Source organism: Sapajus apella, unplaced genomic scaffold (assembly GCF_009761245.1).
Source record: "Sapajus apella isolate SASKATOON/1434 unplaced genomic scaffold, GSC_monkey_1.0 scaffold14, whole genome shotgun sequence".
Classification (NCBI taxonomy): Eukaryota; Metazoa; Chordata; class Mammalia; order Primates; family Cebidae; genus Sapajus; species Sapajus apella.
This window is the reverse complement of record NW_022436954.1, coordinates 19,768,085-19,791,719: the sequence shown is the minus strand read 5'-3', so window position 1 is coordinate 19,791,719 and position 23,635 is coordinate 19,768,085. Positions and strand designations below refer to the sequence as shown.

At 39.4% G+C, this 23,635-nt stretch overlaps 1 protein-coding gene across 3 annotated transcripts in view; it reads left to right on the top strand.

Annotated features, from left to right (window-relative positions):
• TTC17 (tetratricopeptide repeat domain 17) overlaps positions 1 to 20,344 on the top strand; it is a 137,421-nt gene extending 117,077 nt beyond the window's left edge. For 2 of the 3 annotated variants that reach the window (XM_032283548.1, XM_032283550.1), the window contains 3 exons: positions 15,409 to 15,528; positions 17,425 to 17,568; positions 19,184 to 20,344. In XM_032283548.1, the coding sequence (XP_032139439.1) occupies positions 15,409 to 15,528; positions 17,425 to 17,568; positions 19,184 to 19,315 (396 nt within the window). In that variant the 3' untranslated portion in view covers positions 19,316 to 20,344. The remainder of the gene's footprint in view (positions 1 to 15,408; positions 15,529 to 17,424; positions 17,569 to 19,183) is intronic. The other variant, XM_032283549.1, reaches the window with a different exon arrangement.
• The last annotated feature ends 3,291 nt before the right edge of the window (positions 20,345 to 23,635 follow it).

Below are 23,635 nucleotides of genomic sequence, written 5' to 3'. Positions count from 1 at the left end.
GGGAGAGGGGGGGGGGGGTAGGAAGCTGGGGAGAGATAGCAAGGGGAGAAATGCCAGATGTAGGTGATGGGGAGGAAGGCAGCAAATCACACTGCCACGTGTGTTCCTATGCAACAATTTTGCATGTTCTTCACATGTACCCCAAAACCTAAAATGCAATAAAATAAATAAATGGGGAAAAAAAATATTAACCAAATTATGTGCTTTTTACAAGTAACACTTCTTAAATACACAACAGTTGAACTTATACAGATTTTTGAAAGCTCTATCAGCCAGGCACAGTGGTTCATGCCTGTAATCCCAGCATTTTGGGAAGCCAAGACAGGAGGATTGCTTGAGACCAGGAGTTTGAGACCAGCTTGGACAACATAGTGAGACCATCTCTACCAAAGAAAGCAAATAAACCAACCTACCCAAGCATGGTAGCATGCCCTACCTACTCTGGAGGCTGAGGCAGGAGAATTCTGAGCCCAGGAGTTTGAGGCTGCAGTGAGCTATGATTGTACCAGTTCCCTCCAGCCTGGGTGACAAAGTGAGACCCTGCTTCAGAAAAGAAAAAAGATACATCATGCAAATACTAGTAAAAAGTAAGCTGGCGTAGCTGTACTAATGTCAGACTAATATGTAATTTAAGGCAAGAAGCATTACTGTGGTTAAAGAGAGACATTTCATAATGATAAAATGATCAGTCTACCAGGAATATAGAAAATTATAAATTTAGATGTAACTAATAGCACAATTTTAAGTTATATAACAAGTATTAAACACGAATCTGCAGTCATAGTGGAATTTAACATACCCCTCACCAGGTGATAAAATTAAGCAGACAAAAAAATTTGCTAAAAATATAAATCATCTTACCAAAAAAGCAAACTTGACCTAACTGATAATTTATATAATGTTGATTTCAACTATGACAAACTACTCATTTTTAAAAAGTTATATGGAACATTTACCATCTTGATCATAACCTGAGTCATAAGTTAAGCCTAAGTTAAATTTTAATACATTTGAATCATTTACATTATGTTTTCTGACCATAGTGGAATTAAGCTAAAAAAAGATCAGAAACAAAAGAATAGATAGAAAATCTCCAGGCTAGGTGCAGTGGCTTACACCTGTAATCCGAGCACTTTGGGAGGCCAAGGCCGGCGGATCTCCTGAGGTCAGGAGCTTGAGACCAGCCTGGCCAACATGGTGAAACCCCGTTTCTACTAAAAATACAAAAATTAGCCGGGTGTGGTGGTGCATGCCTATAACCCCAGCTACTTGGAAGGCTGACGCAGGGGAATCGCTTGAACTCAAGAAGTGAAGGTTGCAGTGAGTTGTGATCGCTCCACTGCACTCCAGCCTGGGCAACAAAGCATGACTCCATCAAAAGTAAAAAAAAAGAAAGAAAAGAAAAGAAATTATCCACCTAATTTAGTAACATTAAGCAGTACACCTCTAAATAATCCATGGGTCAATGAAAAAGGCACAAAGAAAATTAGAAAATATTTTGAAATATCTGATACAGTATAAAAGATATGGCATATCAGAACATGTGGGATACAATTAAAGCAATACTTGAGGGGAAGTTTATAACCTAAATGGATATATTAGTTTAAAACAGAAAGGGGAGAGGAGATGAAAGTCATTGATATATGCTTCTATCTCAAAAAGCTAGAAAAAGAACAAATCAAAACTACACTATATTGAGATATTTTTCACCCATCACATTGGCAAAAAGTCAGAAGTTTTATAAGACAAAACCTCTTAGACTGTGGGGAAACACACGGCCATACATTGCTAATGAAAAATGTGAAATGGGCTGGGTGCGGTGGCTCGTGCCTATAACCCTAGCACTTTGGGAGGCCAAGTCAGGTGGATCACTTGAGGTCTAACATGGTGAAGCCTGTCTAACATGTGAAGCCCTGTCCCTACAAAATTTTTTTTAAAAATTAGCTGGGTGTGGTGACAGGCATCTGTAATCCCAGCTACTCGGGAGGCTGAGGCAGGAGAATTCGTGTGAACCAGGGAGGCACAGGTTGCAGTGAGCCGAGATGCACCACTACACTTCCGCCTGGGCAACTGTCTCAAAAAAAAAAAAAAAAAAAAAAAAAAAAAAGTGAAATGGATGACCTTTACAGGGAAGAAATTGTATCTAGCAAAATTATACATTCATTTACCCTTTTAGCCAGCAATTCTACTTTTGGTAATTATTCCCAAAAGTGCATTGGCAAAAGCATTAAAACAAAAATACTTATGAATGAGGCTGTTTATTGTAACCTGATTTGTAGCAAATTGGAAATAACCCAAATGCCCAGCAGTAGTGGAGTGATTAAATGAGAAGTTCCCCGTGGATGTCCATTATGTGTGAACATCCACACAGTAGAGGCTTCCACAGCTGTCAAAGAGAACAAGGACCATCTCTATGAAATAAAATCTCCAGGCTATCAAATGAGGTTAGAAAAGTGGAAAAAATATAATATCTTAGGTTACTATTTATCTTTTTTAAAAAATGGCAAGGGAAGAGTGGATAAATGTAGAGAAAAAGATATTTTTAAATGGAAGACTAAATCTTAAAAATATTTTTAATTGGTTTTCCATAGAGGAAAGAAAATCGGGAGGAGAGGACAAGGAATGAAGCTGGGATCCTTGAATCAACATTATTTTTTCAGTTTGACTTTGAAACCAAGTAAATATTTGGCACAGATACACAAAAATTTTAATAAGGCAGTTTCTACTTAAAAGTAAAATTAAACAAGCCTAACTGTGTTTTCAGTTGGTATTATAACCATATCAAGGGAAATTATCAAGAGAAATTATTCCAAGTGACTTTAAAACACAATTACAGTTGACCCTTGAACAACATGGAAGTTAGGGGTGCCAACTCCCTACACAGTTTAAAATCCACGTATAACTTTTGACTCCTCAAAAACTTAACTACTGTTAGCCCACTATTGGCTTACCAAGTCTGGGAAAGCAAGGAAGTTCCCAATGACAACAAAGTTTGTAACAAAAGAATTTGGAATGAACTTGAATAAGCTCCCATTGGCCAAACATAGGACAGTTTGAGCAACAGGAAGATAATAACTGCAGTGATTATTATCTTCATTTCATCACATACAGTTAAACTACCAAATTTGCTATGATGATTGTGACTTGGAGAATGCATGGTATACTAGTTTGTTTTCACCCTGCTGATGATGGGATCAGGTCTCTCCCATGCTATTCTCAAGATAGTGAATAAGTCTCTGGTTTTCAGACATATCTGAAACCAGGACCAAAAAGAGGTTTAATTGGTTCTTAGAGTTCCACGTGGCTGAGGAGGCCTCAGAATCATGGCAGGAGACAAAAGATACATTTTATATGGCAGCAGCAAGAGAAAAATGAGGAAGAACAAAAGTGGAAACCCCTGATAAACCAATCAGATCTCATGAGACTTATTCACTATCACAAGAATAGCATGAGAAAGACCAGCCCCCATCACTCAATTACCTCCCCCTGGGTCTCTTCCACAACACATGAGAATTCTGGGAAATACAATTCAAGTTGAGATTTGGGTGGGGACACAAACCATATCACATGGAAATAGATTTTTTTCAGTGTAGATATAAGTAAAAGTAAAAAGCATGTATCTTTCCTTTTCTAAATTAATATTTTGGGGGGGTGAGCGGTTGATGAGGGAAAGTCTCTCTAGGAATATTCCAATTAATAAATTGGAAGTGATAACCTTAGAATATTACAGTTTTGTTACTCCTAATGAATTTATGGCAATGATTATCACTGGCTACTAATATCTCAAATAGAGACACCCAGACAGTATGTATGTTCATTAGAAGCACACATCACTACCTATAAAATAGTTTCATCCCTACTCTTTCCCCAAAAGTTAACTCTAAACCAGTCACTTCTCTAATTACAATTTATGAGAAATAACGGAAAAATGGAGCATGTTAAATGGTACCATGAGGTTACAATAGCAGAGTCTAATGCAGAAAACCTACAGGACAAATAACCTTATTTCTTCTACAAAAATAAATTTGGAAAGAAAAAGTCTGATGAAGATGGATGGACTCCAGAGATCACAACAGACTTAAGGAGAAAGCAGCCAATTACAATGTATGGAGCTCATTTAGATTGTGATTCAAACTGTAAAAGCAAAACAAAACTTCTGTAAGACACTTGGGGAACTTAGGAACACCAGCTGAATACTTGATGATATTAAAGAATCATTTTCATTTCTTTAGGCTTAATGTACATAAGCTTATGTTCTAAACATTGAGATTTTATCTTTTAGAGGCATACGCTAAAGAATTTACTGGTAAAATTATATGAAATCTGAAATTTGCTTCACATTAACATGGATGAGGGTATAGATGAAACAACATTGGCCATGAGTTGATAAGTGTTGAAGCTGAATGATGAGCACATGAGGGTTCATTATGTTTTATTTATTTAATTTAAAGAGGGTCTCCATCTGTCACCCGGCCTAGAGTGCAGTGACATAGTCATAGCTCACTGCAGCCTCAAACTCGTGGGCTCAAGTGATTCCCCTGCCTGATCCTCCCTGCCCCACCCCCTAACCCTCCAAATAGGACAATAGGCATGGACCATGCCAAGCTAATTTTTAATTTTTTTTTTTTTGTAAAGATGCAGTCTCACTATGTTGCCTAGACTGGTCTCAAACTCCTGGCCTCAAGCAATTCTCCCGCCTTGGCTTCCCAAATTACTAAGATTACAGGTGTGAGCCACCACACCCAGCCAGGTGTGCAACTTTAAAAAGAGAAGTTCCTTTATTTTTATATACACTTGAAATTTTTCATTATAAAACATTTAAGTGATGTGATTACGAAGATGAAAAAACAAATAGCATCAGAAATGAGTAGGTAAATTTAAAAAGCAAATTAACACATCTTAAAAATAAATTGTGTAAGTCAGATACTCAGTTGATGGGTTACATGAATTAGACATAATTAAATAGTGAATTGCAAGCTTTGTAAAAAACTTATCTGGAATATAATAGAGATGAGACAAATGAGTCAACACACTTAGGAAGTATCATGTATTCCAACCTGGAAAAATAAAAAATCCATACCTACATACATTATAGTAGAACTACAAAACAGCAAAGGTAAAGGTATCTTAAAGCATCTGTTTGTGTCAGGGTACTGTCAGGAAAACAGAAATAACACTAGATATTTCAGAAAAGCAAATTTAATTTAGAGAATTGATTACATTGTTGTAGAGGGCTGAAAGAGAAAAAGGAAACAAGGAAGTAAACTAGAGATAACTGTAGGGAACAGCTCCACTTCAAGGTGTGGCAGCAAGTGATTAGGGTTTTCAGAATTTAGAAGTTCACAGAAGAAACCCTGAAGGGCTGGAGCTCCTCCGTAAGCAGAGAAGGACAGCTCTGCAGCAGAAGGGTGCAATGAGGCTGGGTCTGGGAGTGCTGAAAGAACCTGGAGACTGGAGTGCTGTTGCTGGAATAGCACTGACAGGAGCAGCATGCAAACAGAAAGTCCCTTCTCCCTCTTGCCTTCCAATCTCCTAGTGCACATGTTTGCTGAACCTAACAAGAGGACTGTTAACAAACAAGAAATGGGGTTTGCAGAGTTGCAGCAGACTTATGACAAAGTAGATTTGAACCTGAAAGATACAAACCCAAACATGGTGGAAAATAATAATTTGTGGGATTTTAAAAGAAATGACTGAAAGACTGTACAAAGTAGAATGTATATTTAAGAATGGGATGATCAGAGTTTAGGTTTTCCAAAGTTCTTTTATTGTTCCGGAGAAGAGACTTAATACATTGTTTACACTTCGTTAAAAGAATGCACAAATCTAAAACCTGTGAGAATAAAATAATGATGTAAGAAGAGGATGACCCAAAAAAATCAATACAAGAAAATGAAAAAAAAAAAAAAAAAAGGCATTCAACAATCTGGACAAATGAAAAATAATCTATAATATAGCAGTGACAATAATGTCAAATTGGAAAATTTTTAAAGGAACTAGCAGTGACAATAATGTCAAATTGGAAAATTTTTAAAGGAACTGCATATTTTTATGACTCATACCTAAAATATAACAGAAATGTTTAAAAAGTTGGAAAATAAGTACCAGATACAAACTAATCAAAAGGAGGTAGGCATAGTTATATTAATTACCTGAAAACTATGTATTTCAAAATAAAAATTATTTAGAGAGAATGACTGCATAATGATAAAATGTTTAAATCACCGGAAAGATATGCCAGTTCTAAATTTAAACATATTCAGTAAAATAACATCAAAAGAGGTAAAGCAAGAAAAAAAAAAAAAAAGATCTGCAGTTAGAAATTGCAAATCTGTTGACATAAACACCCTTCTCCATTATGGCTAAGCCAGTCAGTTTGTACCTGTGTTTATGTTCATGAGGGCTATTGGTCTGTGGTTTTTTTATTATAATGTTTTTGTGAAGTTTTGTTATCAGGATAATGATGACCTTGTTTAATGAGTTAGAAGTGTTTCCTTCACTTTGGTTTTCTGAAAGAGTCTGTAGAGAATTGGTGTTCTTTAAATATCTGGTAGAATTTGCCAGTGAAGCCATCTGGTACTAGAGTTCTCTTTGTGGGAGGTTTTTAATTACAGTTCTAGTATCTTTAATAGATATAGGGCTGTTCAAATTATCTCTTCTTTGGTGATCTTTGGTAATTGTATCTTTCAAGGGATTTGTTCGTTTCATCTAAGTTGTTTAATTTATTGGCATAAAGTTCTTCATATTATTTTCTTATCCTTTTACTATCTGTAGGATCTGTAGCAATGGACCCTCTCTTAATCCTGATATTGGTATTCTGTATCTTCTCTTTTTTCTGATCAGACTCACTAGAAGTTTATGAATTTTATTTATTTATTTATTTTTGGATGGGAACAGAGTCTCACTCTCTCCCAGGCTGGAGTCCAGTGGTACATACTCTCAGCTCACTGCAACCTCTGCCTCCTGGGTTCAAGTGATTCTCGTACTTCAGCCTTCTGAGTAGTTGGGATTACAGGCAGGTACCACCACACCTGGCTAATTTTGTGTACTTTTAGTAGAGATGAGGTTTCACAATGTTGCCCAGGCCAGTCTCAAACTCCTGAGCTCCAGTGATACACCCACCTCAGCCACCATGCCTGGCCAATTTTATTGATCATAAATAATCAGTTTGGGGATCCACTGACTTTTCAACATCTTTTTGTTTTCTCTTTCATTTATGTCTGCTTTTATCTTTGTAATTTGTCTTCTGCTTGCTTAGGATTTAATTTTCTTTTCGTTTTTTAGCTTTTTAATAGTTTTTTCTTAAGTTTTTAATATAAGCTTGTATCATTGACTTGATCCTTCTCTTCTTTTCTAATGTAGATGTTTAGTGCTAAAAGTTTCCTGTAAATTTGTGACAAATTTGATCTGTCATATTTTCATTTTCATTCCACATAAAGTACTTTTTAATTTTCCTTCTGATTTTTTTGACCCATGAGTTAGTTAGGAGTATGATATTCGGTTTCCAACTATTTGGGTGTTTTCTAGATATCTTTCTTTAGTTGGTAGCTAGTTTAATTCCATTGTAGTAAATGAAAATACTTTGTATGATTTGAATTCTTTCCCACTTATTCAAGCTTGTTTTATGGGCCAGAATATGGTCTACCTGGGTAAATGTTTCATGTGCACTAGAAAGGAATATTGTCTTCTGCTGTAGGTAGAGCATTTTAGAAATATCAGTTAGGTTAAGATCATGATAGTATTGTTCATGTTTTCTTTGTCTTTACTGATTTTCTTGGTCTTCTGTAAATTGTTGAGAGGCTAAAATATTCAACTATATTAATAATTATGAATTTGTTTATACCTTATTTTAGTCCTGTAAGTTTTTGATTTGTCTATTTCTAAGTTCTGTTACGAGGTATAGAAATCAGTAAAATAGAAAACAAAGATACAGTAGAGAAGATGAATAATCTAAAAGTTATTTCTTTGAAACAAATAGTAAAATAAACTTCTGGCAAAATTAGATAAAAAGAAAGTACAAATACTTAATGTAAGGGAAAAGGGTGAGACAGAACTGATTATATCAAATTAAGAGATAAGAAAAGGGTATAATTACAACTTTATGCCAATAAATTGGAAAACAAGTAGAATTCTTAGAAAAATGTAATGTACTTAAACTGATTCAAGAACAAAAAGAAAACCTGAAGGGTCTTATAATTCTAAAATAAACTGAAGGAATACATTTTTTTAAAATCTTCTCACAAAGAATACAACAAGGTCTATTGATTTTGCAAGTGTGAATTGAGAAATACCTCATCCTAATATAAACAGACTTCCAGACTTTAGAAAAGGGTATGGCATACCAGTTAATTCCTTGAGACGGGTATAGCCTTTAAAACAAAACCAGACATTGTGAGAAAGAAAAATTATACATAGTTATATATGTTGTCATATGTAATTTTTAAGTTAGCACTAATCTCACTCATGAACTTAGGTATGAAAACCATAAGTAAAATATTAACAACTTGAATCCAGCAGCACATTTCTTTAAAAAAAAAGATAGACCTTGACCAAGTTGGGTTTATCCCAGAAATACTGAAAATGGTCTAATTCTAGGAAAACATAAAATTTTCATCACCAAATTAAAGGAGAAAAACTATGAAATCATTTTAAATTGCATTTGACATACTCCATACCCATTTATGATGTAAAAGTAATGTAAATTAATAATAGTAACTTCCTTAATGTGGTGAGAAGAATCAACAGAACATGTACTTCAAAGATGATTCTTAATGAGAAAATAAAAAAGTTTTTTGAAATCAGGAAAAAGAATGCAGACAATCACCACTTCTTTTCAACCTTGTACTGAAACTCGTAGCATGTATAGTAAATCAATAAAAAGAAATTAGGCTGGGCGCAGGGGCTCATGCCTGTAATCCCAGCACTTTGGGAGGCCAAAGTGGGCAGATCACTTGAGGTCAGGAGTTCGAGACCAGCCTGATCAACATGGTGAAACCGCGTCCCTACTAAAAATATATAAATTAGCCAGACTCTGTCTCAAAAAAAAAAAAAAAAGAAAGAAAGAAATTAATGGCATAAAGAAGAAAAGGCAAAATATTATTCAGAGATGATTTGATTATCTGTATAGTAAACCCCAAAGAATCTACAGACACTTTTTTGGAAATACTATTTTTCTCAAAGTAGCTTCCTATAAACTCAGTAAATAAAAAGTTGCATTTCTGTACAATAGCACAAAATTTGAAAGTCTAATTTTTTAAAATATACATTGTTTCAAAAATATAAAGTTCTCAGTAAATCTTATAAAAATTATAAAAACCTGTAAGCGCAAGAGATAAAACTTTATCAAAAAGCATTTTAAACAACCTAAATAAACAGATAAATAATGTTCATGGATAAGAAGACCCATATTATAAACATGTCAGTTTTTCCCAATTTGATTTATAGAGTCAATGCTATTATAATCAAAGCACCAGCAGGGTTTTCTATGGCACGTTGAAAAGCGGGTCTTTATATGGAAAGGTAAAGCTTGAATAATAGACCTGACAGTCTTGAAAATAAAAATAAAGTCAAAATTGCCTTACTTTTATAATAAAACAAGACATTATGCTTTTTGCTCAAGCATAAACAAAAATGGCTAGGAAGACTAAATAGAAAGCCCAGAAACAGACTCTAACACAGGGGTCCCAATTCCCAGAGCATGGACAGTCTGTGGCCTGTTAGAAGCTGGGCTACACTACAGGAAGTGAGTGGCAGGTGAGCTTCATCTGTATTTACAGCATCTCCCCATCACTTGCATTACTGCCTGAGCTCCTCCTCCTCTGCCTTAGATTCTCATAGGAGCGCAAACCCTATTGTGATCTGCACATGCAAGGGATCTAGGTTGCACAATCCTTATGAGAATCTAATGCCTTATGATCTGTCATTGTCTCCCATCACCTCCAGATGGGACCATCTAGTTTCGAGACACAAGCTCAGGGCCCCCACTGATTCTGCATTATGGTGAGTTATATAATTATTTCACAATGTAATAATAACGGAAATAAAGTGCACGATAAATGTAATGCACTTGAATCATCCCGAAACCACCCCCTACGCTGCCCGTGGAAAATCTGTCTTCCATGAAACCTGTCCCTGTTGCCAAAAACAGTTGGGGACCTCTGCTCTAACACACAGAACTGTGATATGTTAAAAAGGTAATATTGAAAATTGGTGCAAAGAGAAGGGACTATTCAGGAAATGTACTGGGGCAATTGCTTAGTTAATTTCAATCTTCATATCTTACATAAAAATTCAATTCCACATGAATTAAGGGCTCAAGTATCAAAAACAAAATGTTAAAAATTAGAGTAAAATATAGGAGATGATCTTTCTGGCTGTGGAGTAAGGAAAGTTTTCTTCTTAAAGAAGACACAAAAGAACTAACTATAAAAGAAAATGTTAAATGAATTCAAGTATATTAAAGTTTAGTTTTTTTAATTAAAGAGAGGCAAGCCAGAGGGAAAACATATGTAACACATTTAATCCACAAAAGATTAATATACAAAACATATAAATTGATGAAAAGTAATAAAATAGAAAAATGCATAAAAGATATTAACAGACATTTCACAGAAAGAAATGATATATGTGATGAATAAATGTAAGAAACAATTCTCGATCTTACTAGTAATCAGGAAATGCTGAAGATGCCATTTTCCCCTCGCCAACAATACCGGGGGTTAGGAAGGATATGGATCAAGAGTTCCTTTTAAACAACGTTAATGGGGTTGTAAGTTGGCATAGCGCCTTTGGGAAACAATGTGGCGATCTTTTGGTTTTCTCTTTTTTAACATATGCATATCCTGTGGCCCAGAAGTTCTACTCCCTGGTATCTACTGTAGACTATAGCAGGAGATAGTCAAACAGGAGGCAATCTAAATGCCCATCTACAGAAAATGTATAAGTACCATGTAGTATATTCAACTTAATGTGCATTTAATCATGCAGCAAGGAAACTGAATAAACACAACATGAATGCATCTTAGAAATACAATGTTGAATAAAAAATCCCAAGTTCGACAAATCTGCATATAGTACACCATAATCCTCCCTTATCTTCAGCTTTCTTTTCCATGGTTTCAGTTACCTGCAGTCGATCTTGGTCCAAAACTATTAAATGGAAAAATTCCAAAAATAAGCAAGTTTTTAAGTTGTCCACCATTCTGAGTAGCATGATGAAATCACCTGCTGTCGGGCTCAGTCCACACGGGATGCAAATCACCTCTTTACCCAGTGTATCCACACTGTAGATGCTCCCTGCCTCTCAGTTATCAGATTGAAAAAACATAGTAAATATATAAAACTGGATGCTATCCACAGTTCCAGGCCTCCACTGGGAGTCTTGGAATGTATCCCCCTCAGGTAGGAGGGATTACTGTATGATTTTCATAAAGTGCAGGAAGAAGTAAACTAATATATATTGTTGAATCAAGTATACATGTATGCCAGTGATAGAACTCTGTTTAAAAGGAGAAATGGAATAATAAAGTTAACATTTAGAAGAGTGTGTGAGGATGGAATGATGTAAGAACACATAGTTAAATACGAGTTCATTTTTCAATAAGGTGGTCATTTCTGGAATATTCATTATTGTATGTTTTACAGCATGAATATGTTTTATATAGTTATATATTTACTATTTATGTTATATAAATATATATTTACTTGGCATGGTGGCTCTTGCCAGTAATCCTAACACTTTGGGAGACTGAGGCGGGAGGATCACTTGAGCCCAGGATTTCAAGAACAGCCTGGACATGGCAAGATCCCATCTCTACAAAAAAATCTAAAAATTAGCCAAGCATGATGGTGAACACCTGTAGTCCCAACTACTCAGGAAGCCAAGGTGGGAGGCTAAGACAGAAGTATCACTTGAGCCCAGGAGTTCAAGGCTGCAGTGAGCTATGATATACACCACTGCACTCCAGCCTGGGGAACAGAGCAAGATCTGCCTCAGCAAAAAGAAGAAATTTTATATTATATGTGTATTTAATTATTTATATTCTTTTGTGTGCCAAATATTAGCATTAAAGAAAGATCTTTTTTTTTTTTTTGGAGATGGAGTCTCGCTCTGTCACCCAGACTGCAGTACAGTGGCACAATCTTGGCTCACTACAACCTCCGCCTCCCAAGTTCAAGTGATTCTCCTGCCTCAGCTTCCTGAGTAGCTGGGATTACAGGTGCCTGCCACCACACCTGGCTAATTTTTTTGTATTTTTAGTAGAGATGGGGTTTCACCATATTGGCCAGGCTTGTTTCAAGCTCCTGATCTCAAGTGATCCACCCACCTCAGCCTCCTAAAGTGCTGAGATTACAGGCATGAGCCACTGCACCCGGCCTAAGATCATTTTATTTAAAATCATTTTGGAATGCTAGTCAAAAAGAACAAGTCACTTAACAAGAAGGAACAAGTCAGGCTAGCTTCAGATTTCTCTGCAGCAGCATTCCACACCAAGAGGCAATAGAGAAATGCTGACACATTATTTGAGGAAAGAATAAGCTGTGGTTTTAAATCCAACCAAGCTGTCTTTTAGCTCTGAAAGTAGCAGACAGGAAGTTTTCAACATATATGAGTGTATTCATTTGATAGGGCCACTAGAACAAAATACCACAGGCAGGGTGGCTTAAACAGCGGAAATTTATTTGATCACAGGTCTGCAGGCTAGAAGTCAAAGATCAAAGTTCTGGCAGGGTTGCTTTCCTCTGAGACCTTGGCCACCCTCTTGCTGCCTCTTCACTTGGTTGTTTTCTCTGTGCACACGGGACCCTGGTTTGTCTCTCCTTCTTCTAGGTCCTTCCTATAAATCCAGTCATTTAGAGTTAGGGCCCCATTCTCATAGCCTTATTTTAACTTAATCACTGCTTTAAAGACTTCCAAATACAATTATATTCTGAGGTACAGGGGATTGGGACTTACAAATATGAATTTTGGCCAGGCATGATGGCTTATGCCTGTAATGCCAGCACTTTGGGAGGCCGAGGCGGGCAGATCACAAGGTCAGGAGTTCGAGACCAGCCTGGCCAGCATGGTGAAACCCTGTCTCTACTAAAAATAGAAATTTAGCTGGGCACGGTGGTACACACCTCTGTAGTCCCAGCTACTTGGGAGGCTGAGGCAGGAGAATCACTTGAACCCGGCAGGCGAAGGTTGCAATGAGCTGAGATCGCATTCCAGCCTGGGCAACAGAGCAAGACTCTATCTCAAAAAAAAAAAAAAAATGAATTTTGGGGAACACAGTTCAACCCATAGCAGTGATCTCAGAGAATATTGTTCCCATGAGCTCTTCTTGAAGAAACTGTTAGAAGATGAGCTTTAGCCAACCAGGAGATGATTGGGAAAATCACACAAAAGTAATGTCAGTGATCACTGATTATATTCAGCTGTAAAACCAATACTAGAACAAAGGTGAGGCATAGAGTGATAGGCCAGAATGTAAACACACTATGCCCTGACAATGTGGAATTATAAAATTGGCAAAGGCTATATTGAAAAAAGAAATCAGACGAGCAGTTAAGTTTTCTGAGTGCCTCTTCTGTAACGGCTGGGAGTCAGAGATCGTCAACCAAAAGTGGCAAATGACACAGATTTTAAAAATCTAAAATTAGACCTAAGTTCAAAATTCAGCCTAAATTAAATACTGTAGTTCTATATATAGTAAAGGTAGTATCTCACTGGGGAAACAGGTGAATTATTAATTAAATTTTGAGACGAATTAATAGCTAACTGGAGAAAAATTAAGTTGGAGCCATATCTTTTACTTTACAGCAGGTTAAATTTCAGATGGATTAAATATTTAAACATAAAGAAATGAAATTATAAAAATTCTTCAGGAGAAATGGTAAAATATCTATTTCTTTTTAAGAGACAAGGTCTTACTGTCTCCCCCAGGCTAAAAGTGCACTGAGCGGGATGATCATAGCTCACTGCAACCTCAAACTCCTAGGTTCAAGTGATCCACCTGCCTCAGCCTCCTAAGTAGTGGAGACTGCAGGTATACAACATCCCACCCAGCTAAATTTTTTATTTTTTGTAGAGACAGGATCTTGCTGTGTTGCCCAGGCTGATCTCCTCCTGCCTTGGCCTCCCAATGCACTGAGTTTACAGGCATGAGCCACCATGCCTGGCCCAGTAAAATTTCTTGATAACCTTGGAATGAGATAGGGCTTTCTAACTACAACTGAAAATCCAGAAGTCATTGAAGATCATTTAAAAGCCAAACTTTCTATCAATCAAAATCTGTATCACACAAAGTACCGTAAGTCCAAAGGCAGACTTTAAACTCAGGAAACGTTATCTGTAATTCATATCATAGGCAAGGATGATCTCCCTAAAATATAAAGAGCTTTTTACCAACAGACAAGATAAAAACCTCTTAGAACAATTAACAAAATATAAAAGCAGATAGTTTACAGAAAAGACATACGAAAGGCTAACAAATATGAAAGGATGGGCAGCTCCACTCATAAGAAGGGAAATGCAGATTAAAACCACGTTTCTCACCCATCAGATTGGCAGAGGCCTAAGATTTTAGTAACAGACTCTGTTATGGGGCGATAAAGAAATGGTGATACTCATATATTTCTGGCAGGAGATTAAATTGTTATAATCTGCCTGGGCGTGGTGGCTCATACCTGTAATTTCGGCACTTTGGGAAGCCGAAGTGGGTGGATCACCTGAGGTCATGAGTTCAAAACCAGCCTAGCCAACATGGTGAAACTCTGTCTCTACTAAAAATACAAAAATTAGATGGGTACAGTGGCTCATGCCTGTAATCCCAGCTACTGGGGAGGCTGAGGCAGGAGAATCGCTTGAACCCAAGAGGTGGAGGTTGCAGTGAGCTGAGATTGTGCCACTGCACATCGGCCTGGGTGACAGAGTGAGACTCCATCTCAAAAAATAAATAAATAAATAAAAGAAATTCTAGAAGGAAACCTAAGAAACAAAATAGCGTTTACTTATCTACAGTGGAGACAAGGATGGGAGGGGCACTTCCCTGTATAACTTTGTATATTTCCTGGTTTTTGAAACATGTGAATGTGTTACGTATTCAAAAAGTTTAAAAAAAAATAGACCAAAGACATGAGATATAGTTCTGCCATTCAGTAGTTGAGTGAACTCAGGCAAGACTCTTAACCTCTCTGAACTCTATAAATAGTTTTCTCATTTATAGAAGGGCTGTCATAGTAGTATCCAGCTCATAGGGTTGTTCTGAGGCTTAATGAATGACAGGAGGAACAGAAAGTGCTGAGGAAAGTGCCAGCACTTTGTAAATACTCAGTTGAATGGCCATGACTCATGTTACTGAACTTAATCTTGGTAATAAGTATGTTCTTGAAAAGACACCAGCCTCAGCTAACGTTCCTTTGCAGAACCAGACGTCCTGGGTCCTCTCCAGCATGGCAGCCCTCTACTGGAGAGTGAGAGGCCAGGGAAAGAAGGCGATCGACTGCCTCCGCCAGGCTCTGCACTATGCGCCACACCAGATGAAGGTGAGTGGGACCCAGAAGGTGGGAACTTCTGTCCCTTCATTCTTTCCATTCCCTGTGGTTTATTCTGCCCTTTCCAACAGCCTTCCTCATGCTCAGCCAGTGAGGACGTGGTGCAAGGAGAGAATGGGGCCGGAGACTCTGACCGGGCTTGTGCCCCGGCAAGCCTCTGAACTGTCCCTGCTGCGTGCCTCCCCAGCCTCAGCAGGTTGGAACATGAGGCTCTCTAGGTCACTGTAAGACATAACTGCATTTAGTCCCCTTTCCGCTGTGTTCAGAGCCACCCAACATACAGCAATTGCACTTGTTTTGCTTATCCTCTTGGCTTGAGCTTGCTTCCAGGCACAGAGATAGAAGCAAATGTCCATTTCTTCTTATACATCGGCCAGTTCCTGGTCCTTGTCTGACTTCCACTTTTTACGCAAAAACAAAACAAAACCAGTTAACCCTGTGTAACATCAAACTTTTTCAGAAGACCAGTTATTGTTATGATGGCTGAGAAAGTACAGTGTTTTATTAGCACATTTGTATTGATGTGTTCTGAGTTCTGCATTAATCCAGAACTTGTACTTTTTATTTTTATTTTATTTTATTATTTTTATTTTTGAGAAAGGAGTCTCACTCTGTTGCCAGACTGGAGTGCAGTGGCACAGTCTTGGCTCACTGCAACTCCGCCTCCAGGTTCAAGCAGTTCTTCTGCCTCAGCCTCCCGAGTAGCTTGGATTGCAGGCACATGCCAGCACACTTAGCTAATTTTTGTATTTTTAGCAGAGACAGGGTTTCACCATGTTGGCGAGGATGGTCTCGTTCTCTTGACCTCGTGATCTGCCTGCCTCAGCCTCCCAAAGTGCTGGGATTACATGTGTGAACCACCGCACCTGGCCTAGATCCTATACTTTTTAAAGACATAGGTGATGCCGTCTTTGTTCATCAAGGCGGTATATAGAATGATGGAAGGAACACAGGATTTACTGTCCGGCATTGCTGAGTTTTAAACACAGCTCTGCCTCTTGCTAGCTTTGTGAATTTGGGCACCTTATTACACTTCAGTGAGCTCATCCAGGGTCATGCATTCCATGGCTGTCCCATAAAGACAGAGATGGATCCTTTTTTTCTGTTTCTTCTCTGTCTGCTATAGAATCCAGTATGATGTGATACAGGTAGCAGTTGCTCAGGTAAGATATTCAAAGGGAATATTTGTGATAATAACAGTATTGCTACTTGTTCCATCCATCATTTGGTACTCTATACTGATAGGCAATAGGGAAGGGCTGAGGGTCTACCTCTAGGAGTCAGCAAACGCCCCGAAAAGGGCAAGAGAGTAAAACACTTAAGCCCTGGAGGCCAGACAGCCTCTGGTGCAACTACTGAATTCTTGCATTGTAGTCTGAAAACAGCCACAGAAATACGTAGAGGACTGGGAATGATTGTGTCCCAATAAACTTTTTAAAAATAGGCAGCAGACTAGGTTTGCCAACCCCAACTCCACATAATATGACAGAAATTATTACAGACATTATTTTGGCTTTCTGACAGCGTGATTCCAAGTGTGGTCTGTGGACAGTACATGGACTTTTTCTTAGCAGTCTGCAGTGAGACAAGGAGCTTCACCAGAAGAAACCAACTATATTACTCAGCAGGTTGTTTGCTTCAGCTGGCATTTTGTTGTGTTTGTTTTTCAAAGCAAGACTTTGCCAGTGCAAGAAGTAATTGATTTATATTCTGGTACAAGCGCCTTATCTATCGCAGACCAGTAGCACACAGCAGAAAAGCACTTTGAGTTGCATCATGCTAATCATTCACCAGGAAACACTGACTGTATTCTTTATGATCACCAGAAACAAGAATGAAAGCTCAAAACCCAATTTTCCCTTCTCACCATTCTCCTCCTCCTCCCAGGATGTGCCCCTGATTAGCCTGGCCAACATCTTGCACAATGCCAAACTCTGGAACGACGCCGTCATAGTGGCCACCATGGCGGTGGAGATCGCACCACACTTTGCTGTGAACCACTTCACTCTGGGCAATGTCTACGTGGCAATGGTGAGAGATGGGTGTGAGCGGAATGCACCAGCTCTGCCAAACACTCGCGCATCTTTGATTTCAAAACCTCTTTGAATATGTCATCGCCTGCCAGTTTCCTATAAGCTTTCTGTCTAAAATTGCTAGTTCCACCAATGTTATATTTGATGGACAAGGGTTTGAGAGGTTTTTTTTAAAAAATAATACATGAAATTCTTCTAAGTATTTGCAACTACATAGTTCCTCAACATGAGTTTAACACTAACAGTAGAGTCAGATTTACCTACAATTTCCTAGAAACACCTCATGTTCCAGGAAACCTCTCCTCCCCCTCCACATAGACACACACATGCTGTCTGGATTCCAGGTTCGGCCAGGTACCTGTCATCACACTCATGACACCCTGTGCATATTTTTCTTGCAGGATTTTCATCTTGTTTTCTAATTTTTTGTTTAAATGTGTATCTTTCCCTCTAGCCCAGGGGCCCATTGAGGACAAGACTCCTCTTCACCTCCTGTTCCCAGTGCCTCACAGTGTTTTTGGCCCCTGGTGGGTGCTCACCAAGTAGTTAGCAAATGATGAAATTCCACTGGTTTCATGGAATACCATGGACAGAGAAAATGGCAAAGACATCGCCCAGATCCCTCATTCTGATCAGAAACAAGAACTGATTTCAGAACTGAAAATCCCAGGGAGACCCCCTAAAAGCTGTCATAACCCAATTTAGCATGAGAATCATGCCATTCATTTTCTTCTAAAATGTGGCATCGCACATAAGGCTGCTATTCCCAAGATGCTCTCAGTAATGGCTGATCGAGTGCGTAGCCCTGGGCTACCAGCTGCATGTATCATCCTTGACTTCAGAGGTGAGAAGTGTTTTGCCAGGGAGGTATTACTGAATACGCAGATTTCCCTCTCTGCTTCTTAAGTTGAAGAATCTGTGGTTGCTCCCCGTAAATGTGAAATTTGCTACTATGGACAAGGAATTATGTCTCTCATTTGGCTAGAAGAAATCATTAAACCTGTTGATTTGGGCTTTTCTTTGAGAGTATAACTCTAAGTAAAAGATTAACACCTTCAAAATGGCAGGGATCATTTCCCAATCTTTGTTGGCATTTTTAAATGTTAAAGAGAATTTTAAAACTCTTCAAAATGTGCAAGTCAAATTGAGATACCTGACTTAGTTTCCATCTTTCCAGCTACATTAGAAATTTTAGGCAGATGTTTAATGGGCATTTGTCAGGCATGGCCCTAGAGGTTTCTGTAAGGATGAAATGGAAGGATTTTATAAAGCACCCAGCACAGTGCCTGGCACATTTCAGGCACTCAGTAATGTTAGGTCTTATTATTACCACAATTATCACTGTTGTGGGGTTTGTAAAGCTGCTCTACCCCTTTTCCTTTTGTTCTTGTACTCTGCCATAGTTTTCTTTGTGATGTTATGTTACTCCTTGGGGCCGAAGGCGGCTGTTTTCTCCCAGCGGAACCTCAGAGTTTTCCAGAGACTTAGATCCATTGAGCCAATGCTGCAGGCTTGTCCGTGGCACAGAGGTGCTTCTTGAGAAAAAAGAGGTCACGGTATATATTTAGTCTGGCGGTGCGATCCCCTCACATTTGTCTCCTTGTTCCTCACAGGAAGAATTTGAGAAAGCACTGGTGTGGTATGAATCCACACTGAAGCTTCAGCCCGAGTTTGTCCCCGCCAAGAACCGAATCCAGACTATCCAGTGTCACTTAATGCTGAAGAAGGGACGGCGCTCTCCTTAGTGGACTTCTCCTTTCTCTCTTTCTCTTCACTCACACTCTCAAAAAACAAAAAAGAATAAGAAACCAGTCATTGTCACTATCTACTCTTAATGATGTGTGTGAAAATAACTGAGTAAGACTTCTAACAGGACTTTTACGTATGTGGGAATTGGTTTGTTTTTGGTTTTAAGTTTCTTCTTTCCCCCAGCCCACCTCAGAAGAGGCACCTTCAGAAACACACATTTCTTAAAAGGAAAGTGCAGCTTCAAGATACTGTGTAAATACTGAGCCAAGACATTTCTGGAGCTGTGCTTTGTCTCCAAAACCTCAATGCCTTTAGGGCTCTTCTCAGTGGTCCAGCAAGCCTCCTCCTTGAGGAGGAGGAAGCCGCATTGCGCATTCTCTGCTTCCTGTCGTAGCCTCTGTTGTCGATGGAAATGCAAAAGCCCATCTGGTGCCAGTCAGTGAGAAGCCACGTTCTGCGCGCTCTCCGTTAGATCTCCATGCTGTCCCAGTCTTGTCTGTTCCATGCTGCTGTGTTACAAACTCTCAGAGGTAGTTTGCAGGGGAGGAAGGGGAATATGATTTTAAAAACAAAACATTTACAACAACAAAAATTCTTAGGATCACCTGACCTTTGTAATGTTATTTATGTTGGGGAGGGAGGGGGGCCGAGAAGGGGAAATCAGCAGTGTGCAACATCTTTATCATTTGTACTTTCATTACAAATCACAAGGAAACCAGTAAGTTGCAATCCTATATAACAGGTTTATATATATAGAATATGTATATTTGAAGCCCTCTATAGACTGAGTCTCTGTTTTACTAATTCCTTGTTCACTGTGTTACCCATCTTGGAATAAGGTGTGAGTGTCAACTCCCTCTCTCTGAGGCCTCCAGACCTAGCTCCTCAGGAGAGTGATGAGCTGAGGTTGAGTGTTTCCATACAATGCTTTTACCTTTGGTCCCAGGAGAATCAGAAACTCCAACATTTTGAAATCTTCAAGGGCACATACTGAAAAGAAAAATAAAAGTTGTTTATGAGCAAAATAGGTCTGTCGTGTGATTTTTCTTTAGAACCTGGTGTATTTGGGCAGCTGTGAAGCCCAATTTTAACTCTGGATCCTATCTTCCCAAGTCCTACATTGGCTTTATCCATCTTTCAGCAGCAAGGTGAGGGGACAAAAAAATCCATCACTAAGTTTTACATTTGATGAACTTACTAGAACGATGCATTTAACCGGGAAAGACAAGTGGTCAGCACATGTTCAGAGTCTGGTGTATAATTGACTGTCCTGGCAAAGGAATAATCATCTAAACCACACAGTCATGCCCCTCAGGTAAGCACTGATCTTAAAGGTCACCCAAGTAAGTTTCACAGACAGCCTTGGGGTGCATTGTGTAAGTCGGGCATTCACCTTGGGACAGGAGTCCACTGAAGACGGCATTTCTATGGACTTTCCTAGGATGTTATAAGACACCGATCATCTCAGACACTGGCTCATTGAACTTGAAGGGTTTGTTTCTAGCACAGACTAATTTCTTAGAAGCAAATCTGTAATTTCTTACATCAGACATACCTGTGACCTCTCTGTTTTTTGTGCAGCTAAAGTCCAACACACTCTAGTTTTATCAGCTGTATTTCGAGAACAGCAGGCTCCTTTGTTACTGAATACAGTGAGACTTTATTCACTCGGGGGTCCATAGAAATTAACTTGTTAACTTGTATCTAGATGCAGTTCCCTGCTTCCTCACCTCACCACGATTGTTTCCTGAAACCTTCAACAGTGGCTTGACTGTTTAAAATTAACATACAATGAAATTCGCTCTGGTATACAGTTCCACCACCACAACCATCAAGATACAAAACTTTCATCACCCCAAAAAGACTCCCTCATGCTGTCCCTTTGTAGTCAAATTTACCCAACCCTTAACCCTGGGCACCACGTGTCTGCTTTCCCTCCCTATCGCTGTTCCTTTTCTATAATGTCATATCAATGGAATTACTGTATGGCCTTTTGAGTCCAGCTTCTTTCCCTCGACATAATGAAAGCAGTTGGGGTTTGCCTACGTAGTGTGGATCAGTGATTGGATACTTTTTGTTGCTGAGTAGTGTTCCATTGTTTGTCTGCCTGTTGGAGGGCATTGGAATGCTTCCAGCTTCTGGAGATTGTGTATAAAGCTGCCCTAAATATTTGCATATAGGTTTGGCTGGGCACGGTGGCTCACGCCTGTAATCCCAGCACTTCGGGAGGCTGAGGTGGGCGGATCACTTGAGGTCAGGAGTTCGAAACCAGCCTGACCAACATGGTGAAACCCCATCCCTACTAAAAACAAAAATACATTAGCCGGGCCTGGTGGTGGGCACCTGTAATCCCAGGTACTGGGGAGTCTGAGGCACGAGAATCGCTTGAGCCCGGGAGGCAGAGGTTGCAGTGAGCTGAGATGGCACCACTGCACTCCAGCCTAGGCAACAGAGCAAGACTCTCAAAAAAACAAACCAAAACAAAAATTGCATATAGGTTTTTGTGTGCACATAGGTTTTCGTTTCTTTTGTGTTAATAATTCAGCAAGTATTTTTCTACTCTGGACCTTTTAAAAGCTGGAATGGTCAGCCAACACTGAATGGAGGCAGCTTCAAGTCAGTTTTATACAGAAGGAGTACGGGGTAGGGACAGCTACAAATCTTATCTGAAAGGAAGAGGAAAGAACATGACCTTTCTTTGAAATGACTTGAAATGACCTCCACAGCATTGTTCCCAGCCTCATTTCAGATGCTGCTTCAAATCAGGTGTGGCGGGAAGCTGCACTGCGTGGTGGCTGACAAATGATGAATGCATACCTCCCGCAGGGCTGGTGACGTGAGGGCCCCATGATGATGCAAAGGCAGGCAGCATCCCTGCCCTGTGGCTGCCATCCTGGAACTCTATGGGGCTTATTCACTAGATAGGTCAAAGCTCTAACTCGCACTAGACTTTGACACTGGCATCAGCTCACTGGGAATGAAACTTGGAGCCCAACTCTCCAGTGTAAGAGGTGGCTGTTAGTGGCCTTTCTGTTCCACATACAACAGGAGCCTGAGAGTTTCCAAGGCAGATTCCCCTAGAACTTTGACCTCATGAGAACTTTGGCCCTATAGCCACTCCTTTGTGGTAGAGCTGTTCCTGCCTCAGAGAGCCCCAGAATGGGTTCCACAAATCTGCGTTCCAATCTTAGTCCCGCCTCTCGCTAGCAAGGAGATCTTGAACAAGTATTTAGCTCTGAACTGAATTTGTCACAGAAAGAAAATAATCTGAGAATGATAAGAACTACTGCTCTTCACAGGGGATAGCTGTGAGAAGGAGATTTTTAAAATATGACGCATTTAGCACAATGCAAACACCCAGGAAGGAGTAGCTATTGTTATCTGCACCATGTTGTAGACTGCATTTTTTTTCTTTTCCCAAGACAGAGTCTTGCTCTGTTGCCCAGGATGGAGTGCAGTGGCATGATCTTGCCTCACTACAACCTCCACCTCCCAGGTTCAAGCAATTCTCCTGTCTCAGCCTCCTAAGTAGCTGGGACTACAGGCGTGTGCCACCACACCCGGCTAATTTTTGTATTTTTAGTAGAGATGGGGGTGTCGCCACGTTGGCCAGGCTGCTCTTGAACTCCTGACCTCGTGATTGCCTGCCTTGGCCTCCCAAAGTGCTGGGATTACAGGCATGAGCCACCACGCCCAGCAGAAACTAGGTATTTTAAAGAAATTTGCTTAAGTTAATTTTAAACAAGACCCAGCCATTGAACTCCTCCCTGGCACATCTTCTGGTCAGGCCAGCCTTGCTGTTCTGATTTCCAAACCTTTTGCTTAATCCATTCCCCATCAGAAGCGCCCTCTTCTCTCTGGTTTCTGCCCCCCTTCTAGGGCTCTTTTACCAGAGCTTTTCCTAATGACACTGATTGATCTACACCTTCTCTGATCATTATAACAGCTTCAATTCACTGAGCCAGACAGGAGGCTGTATGCAGTCAGAAACATCGAAGATTTATCAAGCTCTTAGTATGTTCCAAAATTATTCTAAGAGCTTTACAGGAAATAAAATTCATTTCCGCCTCATATCAAACCAATAGTTTATGTACTGTTGTTATCCTGATTTTAAGAATGGGAAACTGGAGCCCGAGATTTAAGTAACTTTCCCCAAGACCACAGGTAGGAAGTGATGGAGTCGAGGTCTGAGCCCAGGGAGTCTAATTCTAGAGGCTGCACTCCCAACTACCATGCTATACACCCAGTATCTCGTTGAGTCTTCACGATGACAAAATAGGTCGGCAACATTATCTCTTATTTCACAGGTGAGAAAA